The sequence below is a fragment of the Macaca nemestrina genome, chromosome 12 (genome assembly GCF_043159975.1).
Source record: "Macaca nemestrina isolate mMacNem1 chromosome 12, mMacNem.hap1, whole genome shotgun sequence".
Lineage (NCBI taxonomy): Eukaryota > Metazoa > Chordata > Mammalia > Primates > Cercopithecidae > Macaca > Macaca nemestrina.
In genome coordinates this window covers 16,907,796-16,918,085 of record NC_092136.1, presented here as the reverse complement: position 1 = coordinate 16,918,085, position 10,290 = coordinate 16,907,796, and the positions used below count along the sequence as shown (strand labels likewise).

Sequence of the window (10,290 nt, the reverse complement as noted above, 5' to 3'; positions counted from 1 at the left end):
CTTCAATTATTCACATATGCATAAATATACAAATTTATTCTTTAATATTTTACAATTGATACATCTATTATTTATTTCTACCTAATTCTGTGAGATATAGATTAGAATAACATAAAATGCCTTCCTTTGCTCCCTCCCTCCCTCCCTTCTTTCTTTCTTTCCTTCCTTCTTTCCTTTCTTCCTTCCTTCCTTCCTTCCCTCACCCCCTCTCTTTCTTTCTTCTTTTTCTTTCCTTGTTTATTTCTGTCTAGCACTAGATTTCATGGCAGACATAGACTAAGATATAAATTTTTAATCCAGTATCATCAAAATTTCACTAATGATATGTGGGACTCTAGATGTAAAGAAATTATAAGCATTTAATTAGCAAAAGTTTATCAGAATGCTAAACTTAAAATATTACTAAGGAATTTAACTAGTATAGATAGGACATCTGTTTTGGAATATTGAACAAATAGTTTCATCTATTTTATTTTAATGTGAGTAATTTGTTGTTTTCAAGAATGGCTTTTCTGCACAGAAAAGACTATACATTGTTAATTAACTATTTTATTTTACTTAACAGGTAGTGTTTTACTTTAACAAACATGATAATCAAATTTTTTAAAGTTATAATTCAAATTGCCAAGTATGTTATTCTAATTATGTAACAAGCAGATCATCACAATCACTTTTGCAAAGGCTCAAAGTTTCCTAACGTATACAATCTTTATTTAATTAAACTCTCAATATTTTAAATTGAATTTATAAACCCCTTTTAATTTTCTTCTTAAGCTTATGTATCTGACCAAGAAAAAATATCAACACAAGAATATAAGTACTTTTTGTGTACTAAATACATTAATCTATAAATATGGTGAATTTCACATTATCTTAATTACTTCAATGCTGTTTAAAAACACAATAAATCGCATTCTATTTTTAATTAAAAAATAATCCAGGTCTAAATCAATTTCTGAATTATATATTTGAAATTTGTTTCACAAATATGATCAGTCTGATGATCTATCTACCAAATTATCTTACAGGCATTGTTTCTCAAAAGACCGAAGTTGTGTATCTGCCGAGAGATTCCTGGCTAGCATACAAGATTTTCTTCTTGCAATTGACACTGACTGATCCCTTCCTTGAGTTACCATAACAGTGACTTCGCAGATCATAAAGGGGTTGGTTTATAGCATGTACCATTGATTTGATTTCATTTAATAATGCTCTATTTCGCCATTAATTAATATTCATCCATTAATTCTTGCCTAGCTCCTTTCATTAATTGACTGTTTTGCTGGGTTTAAATTTATTTTTCTCGTTTTTACATAGCAATAGCTTCCATTTGCCTCCAAAGGCATTCTTATGTTGGTCCATTGGAATCTTCACACTGTGTGTAGCTTTGCCATAAATCCGTGAATTTTGTGCATATTTGAATTGATATTTAACTTTATTATTTCACTTATTTGCATATAACACTCTGCTTTTCTGTTACAATACTAACAACAGAACTTAACAAAAGCATCCAAGCACACAAATAATTAATCAACCTTATGTAAAAATCAATAAATCATGTGAAACATATGTGAATTCCCTACTTTGTAATGTATGTCTAATACCACTGTGGGATAATGGGAGTTATAAAAAATGTATAAGACATAATTCACAGATCTATAGTGCCTACTGAGTTATTAGGGAGAAGAAAAACATACATTTTCAATATAAATAAGACAGAAATAGAGCACGGAATTCAATTAATTCTCTGTATGCGTGTGTGTGTAAAATCGTACTCATAAAACTAATTCAATAAGAGATTATTAAAGTTTCGGAGTATAACATGACCCATTAATCCACATCGATTTCAAATATGTGAATGTTCCCACTTTATAAGAAAGAAAACTTCAGCTGTTCCATCATTAGCACATTTGAATGTTTGTCTGAGTAGCAAATATGTGATCGCAACCATTTATTTTGTTCCTGCAATTGCATTTAATATTTGCATTTTGGTTTTATCCCTAGATCTTTGATTTAAATAAAATGTACTTTAAAAATTATCTCAGAATATAATTTTCACATTTATAAAAACAATCTTATTTTCACATTTTATCCATGTGAAATCAGAGGCATCTACTGAATAACGATTGAGAGAACGTGAAGCTTTATGATTAGTTCCAGTCTCAGAAGACAAGAAAGGATGCCAGTGATGCAACTTGTGGACAAGACTCACATCTGTACAATAAGCTGCAGCCTGTGTCCCCAGTGAAAAGAAGCTACACATAAAAAGTCTCTATTCCCAACAATAAGTCCTTTAACAATCATGAAATCCTGGTTATCTGCACTAGGTACTCTGCTTAATTTGGACTCCTCTTATTTGTGAGTATGTTTAGGAAGTGGTAGTGTAAGTTTCTTTTACACTTCTGTTATTCCCTGTTACTTCCTCATGCTAGAATAATCTGTGGACTCCTCTTAGTTGTGAGTGTGTTTAGGAAGTGATAGTGTAAGTTTCTTTCACACTTCTGTTATTCCCTGTTACCTCCTCACGTTAGAATAATCTGTTACTGACTGTATGATCTTAGCATTGCTTCTAAACAGCCAGAAAACAATTTCTTAAACTGTAGTTTATTTATTTTTCAATGGTCTTCTCATTTCATGAAAAAGGGCAATATTTACATAATACCTATAACCAATATTTTCATGTGTGTGCATGTTTATGGTGTTTAATACTTGATTTATATAGTACCCTAGAACTACTTGTGCAATTTAACTTTATTATTTTATTTATTTGCATATAACACTCTGCTTTTCTGTTACAATTCTGACAACAGAACTTAATAGCATCCAAGCACACAAATAATCAATCTTATGTAAAAATCAATAAATCATGTGAAACATATGGGAATTCCCTACATTGTATTATGTGTCTAATACTGCTTTGGGATAATGGGAGTTATAAAAAATGTGTAGCAATAACATAATTATATTATACATTGTAATATATAATATATAATATTATATAATTATATATATTATAATATTATTATATTATATAATAATATATAGTATAATAATATAATGTGTAACAATATAATATAATCGAATTTCAATGCGTGTTAACTACATGACAAGGAAAAGAATGTCTTCCCCATTTTATACACAATAGTCTTTGGAAATCAGATGTAATTTTAAGATAGCAATATAACATTGTAAGAACTACTTTATATTTTCTCTGATTATTTTTCACTACTTCTTGTGTTTAACAAAACCAGGACATCTGCACAGATACTTTATTCCTGGAGCCCAGGACTTTTTTAACTATAACAAATTGTTCATTCTTTCCACCACAATTTTAGAGTGCCTGCATAAAATAGACTTCAAAAAGACCATTTTTTGATGATGCGTTTCTACACTTTTGTTATTGCTGTTTGTCAAATTTTTATTTATTTTACATATTCGACTTTTGGCCATTTTTGTCTTATAAACAGTTTTTATACATAAATCATTCACTATATACTATTTTAAAAGTATAAGTGCATGTATATCCTTAAGAATGTATATCATGAATTTACATAAGTAATATATGTTTCATATAATGTTTAATCAGGTAAATATACATTTCTATATAATATTCTATAATAAAATTAACAGTACATGGAATATTTATATGCACTATTTATAATAAATTCATCTATAAATATTACATCATCAAAATCATATTTTATGAGTCAACCTCCTTGAAAGCATACAGTGAGCTATTTCAGGTTTGGTTAACAAAATTATAGTACAGTTTTATTTTGAAAATCTTTAAATCATTTGATAGGCTTTTGGCTGGATTCCCTTTTTAATATAATAAAAAATGCTTTTAATTTTGTGATTTCTCTCACCAACCTTATCTCCAATTGTTTTATAGATCAATGATGATTGCATATTTTTAAGTGTTCCTTTGGAGTCATGAATTAAAAATAAATTACCATGAAGTGATTTCACATTTTTAAGCAAAGATCCAGATTTTGTCATGATACTTATCTTATTAGATTATCTCCAAATTTGTATCTTTTCAAGTTCAAGATTTTTACAGCTTACAATGAAATACCAAATTCCAAACCAATCTGTATAATTCCCAAGTAATAGATCTCATTTTAAAAAGTTTTGCCAAATACATTCTCTCATGTCTTCCATATCTTGAAAAATAACAACTTCATTTGAAACACACACACACACACACACACACACACACACACATGCCCTTAGAACAATATTTTATTTCATGTTCAACTCTCCATCTTTTTGGTTACTACCCCAAAATGGTTATGGAATAGAGTCACTTTATAGTTTTTCCTACTGCCACCTCAATGTAAGGCATAGTTATCTCTCTCTAGTGGATAACTGAAGTAGCCTCCTAAATAGCCTCCCTGCTTCTGCTCTTGCCTTGCTGAGATTTATTTTCAGAGCGTGTAAAAATATAACTCAGGCAGGGTGTGGTGGCTCACGCCTGTAATCCCAGCACTTTGGGAGGCCAAGATGGGTGGATCACCTGAGGTCAGGAGTTCGAGACCAGCCTGGCTAACATGGTGAAACCCCGTCTCTACTAAAAATACACAAAATTAGCTGGGCATGGTGGTGAGTGCCTATAATCCCAGCTACTTGGGAGGCTGAGGCAGAAGAATTGCTTGAACCTGGGAGGTGGAGGTTGCAGTGAGCCGAGATCACGCCACTGCACTCCTGCCTGGGTAACAGAGTGAGACTCTGACTCAAAAAAAAAAAAAAAATATATATATATATATATATATATATATATGTATATACATCTCAAATATGTGGATATGTGGATCCTATTACACACTTGTACCCTATATAATGGGGTATATATGCAAAGCAACTTCCCATCTCACTGAGAAAGCATCCAAACCTCAAACAAGGCAAGGTGTGATAAATACAGCATTTCTTATTCCCCACTGGCCACTCTCCATCTTGTTCTCTGCAGTTCAGTCAATTTCCTGAAGTTTCTTGTTCAACACAATCCCACCTCAGGATTTTGAACTTGCTGTGCCACCTTCCTGGAAAAGTCTTTCTGTAGATAGCCACATATTTAGTCAAACCACTTACATCAGCTTTCTGTTCAGATTTCATCTTATATAGTTTTTTTTTTTTTTGAACAACCTATATGTGGTAGACTAAATGGTGGCCCCTATTCAAATCCTAATCCCATACCTGTGAATGTTATCTTATATGACAGAAAATACTTTTCAGAGATGAGTCAGTCAAGGATTTTGAGGATGGGAGATTACCAGGGATTATATGGGTAAATACTAAATGTGAGAGGGAGGCAAAGGGAGATTTTTCTATAGAAGAAGAAAGCAGTGTGATGACTGATGAAAGTGCTATGCTGTTGTCTTTGAAGATAGAAGGGGCCAAAATAGCGCTGTTCATACAGCCTGAAAAGGCAGTAAAACAGTCTCTCTCCTAAAGCCTTCAGAAGAAGTGTGGCCCCACACACAACTTGAGTTTGACCCAGCAAACTGATTTCTGGCTTCTGACCTGCAAACTGTAAGATAATACGTTATGTTTTAAGCCTCCGATTTGGGGGTAACTTGTTATAGCAGCAATAGAAAACGTGTACACTATGTAATAGAGTAACACACCATCTCTTTCTATTCACCTTTTCTTATTTTTCTTCATAGTTCTTATCATTTTATACAGTGTATCAATATATGTTTATTTTCTTAGCTGAATGTGAGCTCCTTGAAGGCATGACATTTGTCTTTTTCACTGTTTTATCTCTAGCAAATAGAATATTTCTTGCCACAGAGTAGAAATACATATTTATCGAATGCATGAATGTTTATGTGAATGAATTAAATTGTTGATACTTCATTACAAATGTTGAATTGGCCAGGTGCAGTGGCTCATGCCTGTAATCCCAGGATTTTGGGAGGCCAAGGCAGGTGGATCACGAAGTCAAGAGTTTGAGACCAGCCTGGCTGGCATGGTGAAACTCTTGTCTCTACTAAGAATACAAAAATTAGCCGTGCATGGTGGCAAACACCTGTAGTCCTAGCTACTCGGGAGACTGAGGCAGGAGAATCACTTGAACCCAGAAGGCAGAGGTTGTAGTGAGCTGAGATCACACCATTGCACTCCAGCCTGGGTGACAGAGTGAGACTCTGTCTTAAAAAATAATAATAATAAGGCCAGGCACAGTGGCTCATGCCTATAATCCCAGGACTTTGGTGGGCCAAGGCAGGCAGATCACCTGAGGTCAGGAGTTCGAGATCAGCCCAGCCAACATGGTGAAACTCTGTCTCTACTAAAAATGACAAAAAATAATAAATAAATAAATAAATATTGAATTTGTAGCATATCATGTCAAAAACATGAGAAACTAAGTGGCAGTCCATGATTTTGCAAACAAGAAACATACAATAGATATAGTTTTGGTACCTCACAATGAACCTCAACTCTTTATAATGGTTGTTCAGGTTTGTTTCAATGCTGATAAAAATCAAAGATGCAAAAGCAAGGTTACGCAAAGCTGCAAAAGCAAAGGTTGTAGAGTTAACACTGGTGTTTTCGATCAGCCTTAATACTAAATATCAAATAAAAGGAATGGCTTGCCTTTTTCTCTCAACTCAATTTTACTGGAGGGCACAATCATTGCTCTTTCAAGTTGGCAATCAGGGCAGAAAGTGAGGCAAAAAGAGGTCTAAGGTTGAGATTTGGAAAGAAATGGTGCTGCGTATGATGAAACTCATTTTCAGGAGCTTAAACAGGTATAAAATAGGGACAGGTTAGTCACAGAACAAGGGAATATTTGTCACTGGATGCTCCTGTTTGTAAACCCACATTAGCAGAAGGCTTATATATGTCACAGGATGAGTGGACATTCTACTCATTGTACTTGAGATTTGGTACCAGTCACATCTGGATTTAAATGTTAATTCTACCTTTAATAGTTGTGAAATATAAGAGCTTTCTTATCCCCCCTCTGACTTTTTATGATGTGAGAACTAAAAACAAAGAATAAAACAATCTCTAGTACCAAAAATTTGAATCATTATATATAGTCTAGCACATATATGAGCCACTTCTAAAGTGAACGTTCTTTCTTTATTTAACTACAGGGTAACCCTAAATGTCCCATGCTGTTCTGGATACTGGATGATGAAGGGATCATTTCTTTTCCATCACGGTCATGTCTTGTTCTGCAACTAAGGAACTATATATACCTGAGTAAAAATGAGAGGCTGGAATCATACAGGTGTGAAGGAATTCCTCCTGGTAGGATTAACTGAAAATCCTAATTTGCAGATCCCACTGTTTTTGCTTTTCACTCTTATTTATTTCATCACTTTGTTGGGTAATTTGGGCATAATTATCTTAATCTGGTTAAATGTCCAACTTCATACTCCAATGTACTTCTTCCTTGGCAACCTCTCCTTTTGTGATATCTGCTACTCTACTGTCTTTGCTCCTAAGATGCTAGCCAATTTCCTATCAAAACATAAATCCAGTACATTTTCTGGCTGTGTTCTACAGAGTTTCTCTTTTGCAGTATATGTAACCACAGAGGGCATTCTCCTGTCCATGATGGCTTATGATCGTTATGTGGCCATAGCTAATCCCTTGTTGTATACAGTCATTATGACCCAAACAGTTTGTATTCAGATGGTCCTTGCATCTTACTTGGGTGGGCTCATTAATTCTCTGACACACACAATAGGTTTGCTCAGATTAGACTTCTGTGGTCCTAATATTGTGAATCATTATTTCTGTGACATTCCTCCTCTTCTGAGGCTTTCTTGCTCTGATGCTCATATCAATGAAATGCTGCTCTTGGTCTTCTCTGGGCTTATTGCAATGTTCACTTTCATTGTCGTTATGGTGTCTTATATCCGGATCATCATTGCCATCCAGAGAATTCGTTCAGCTGAGGGAAGGTACAAAGCCTTCTCCACTTGTGCCTCCCACCTGACCACTGTGACCTTATTCTATGGGTCTGTTTCTTTTAGTTACATCCAGCCAAGCTCTCAGTATTCCCTGGAACAGGAAAAGGTCTCAGCTGTGTTTTATACATTGGTGATCCCCATGCTAAACCCACTTATTTATAGCCTGAGAAATAAGGATGTAAAAGATGCAGTAAAAAGGTCGATATGGTGGAAGAGAAGCCCCACTTGACTCAGTCCTGCATATAGCTTTGTTAACCTAATTTTACCTGCAAATATATGGCTTATCTTTAAAATGATATCAAACAATTATAAATAAAACTATACTCCAGACACTCTTGTACAATTTGGATCAGGAATGATGAGTTTGACTTGAAGACTGAAAATCACTTTATTTCACAATTTATTGTGTTGATGACTTAATAAAATCATTATTTCAAAAGGTGAGAAATATTTTTCTTTTAACAAATTTTCACGCTAAGCTCTGAAAAAGCTCACCATGGATTTAAAGAAGGTTTTAAAGAAGGTGGCATTGATTCAAATCAAAGTAACACTCTAACAATAGGTGCTTATCAATTGTCTCAGAGGTAATTTTCAGAGAAAAATTCACATGTTCCTGTGGTATGACTTTCTTAGATTATACTATTATGTCTTATTCTAAAAGGGCTGTCATTCAATTAAAAATGAATATCTTCCATTTTGTATTTAATCTGCATTTCTTAATAGTATCTTAGAAAAAATGACTATAGGAAATGAGTTCTTTTCCATGGTAATTTATTATTATTTACAGTTTACTATATAGTATTTATAATTTGCTATTATTATTTATGGTTTACTCATTCAACACACTTCTACAGTGCCAGTCACTTTGTATGTGTGATATAAACCTAAAAACGTTTAAACTGTGAACAAAAAATTGTTAGATGAAAGAAGAATGGATAAATCTGGTAAAAGGGAGGGACTATTTAAAGATTAAAAACTATACAAGTTTGGCTCTAGCATGGAATTTTTAAGCAAAAGCAGTAGACAATAAGGTTGGCTGGCAAATTATGTAGAACCAAATGTATGAAAGTCCTTTAATGATAAGATAACATGTTTTAAGACTCAATGGCTAATAAATGAAGCTCTAAATGAAATGTGAATTATATGCTTTGGGAAAGTTTCCATGATTCCATTGCTGTCAAAATATTTGAAGGTAAAAAAACAGGTTGGGAAAAATTACTCTGAACCTATAGGGAAAAAAATACTATGAGACAGATAAGAAGTGCTACAGGTGAGTAACAGAGAGAAAGAGACATATTTAAGAGAAAACTAATGAAAAGCATCAAAAGGACTTCAGAAATCATTAGACTGTGGTTTTTGTTTTGATTTTGAGAGAAAAGTGTTTACAATGACACAGATTTTGAACTTGTGTCACTAGTATGATGAAACTTTTAAGAGATAAAAAAATACGATGTAAGAATCTGACCCATTCAAATTTCTAAAGGAAGAGCTTTCTGGAAAAAGGGTATAGCCAAGAACAAATCCCAAGAGGTAGGAAGTACCCTGGATTGCTTATAAAACAACCAAAAGGACAGAACTGGAGTAAACAGAGGAAGGAGAAAAAAATCAAAATAGTAGAACAGATCACGTGGGATATAAATCCATAAAAATCCTAGAAGAAAACCTAGGCAATACCATTCAGGACATAGGCATGGGCAAAGATTTCATGACTAAAACACCAAAAGCAATGGCACAAAAGCCAAAATAGACAAATGGGATCTGATTAAACTAAAGAACTTCTGCACAGCAAAAATAACTATCATCAGAGTGAACAGGCAACCAACAGAATGGGAGAAAATTTTTGCAATGTATCTATCTGACAAAGGGCTCATATCCAGAATCTACAAAGAACTTAAACAAATTTACAAGAAAAAAAACAAACAATCACATCAAAAAGTGGGCCAAGGATATGAGCAGACACTTTGCAAAAGAAGACATTTATGCAGCCAGCAAACATATGAAACAAAGCTCATCATCACTGGTCATTAAAGAAATGCAAATCCAAACCAAAATGAGATACCATCTCATGCCAGTAAGAATGGCAATCATTAAAAAGTCAGGAAACAACAGATGCTGGAGAGGATGCGGAGAAGTAGGAATGCTTTTATGCTATTCATGGGAGAGTAATTTAGTTCAACTATTGTGGAAGACAGTGAGGCGATTCCTCAAGCATCTAGAACTAGAAATACCATTTGACCCAGCAATCCCATTACTGGGTATATACTCAAAGAATTGTATATCATTCTAGTTACTATAAAGACACTTATACACCTATGTTTATTGTGGCACTGCTCACAATAGGGAAGACTTGGGACCAACCAAA

The 10,290-nt window shown here is 33.7% G+C and overlaps 1 protein-coding gene across 1 annotated transcript; it reads left to right on the top strand.

The window, feature by feature from the left end:
* Positions 1 to 7,218: 7,218 nt before the first annotated feature.
* LOC105466446 (olfactory receptor 5J3-like) lies at positions 7,219 to 8,157 on the top strand. Its single transcript, XM_011715422.3, has one exon. It carries the CDS (start codon positions 7,219 to 7,221, stop codon positions 8,155 to 8,157), a length of 939 nt encoding a protein of 312 aa, XP_011713724.3.
* The last annotated feature ends 2,133 nt before the right edge of the window (positions 8,158 to 10,290 follow it).

What these genes read in the sequence shown, in the direction of transcription:
- LOC105466446 (XM_011715422.3), top strand. Translation starts at nt 7,219, where the DNA reads ATGAGAGGCTGGAATCATACAGGTGTGAAGGAATTCCTCCTGGTAGGA.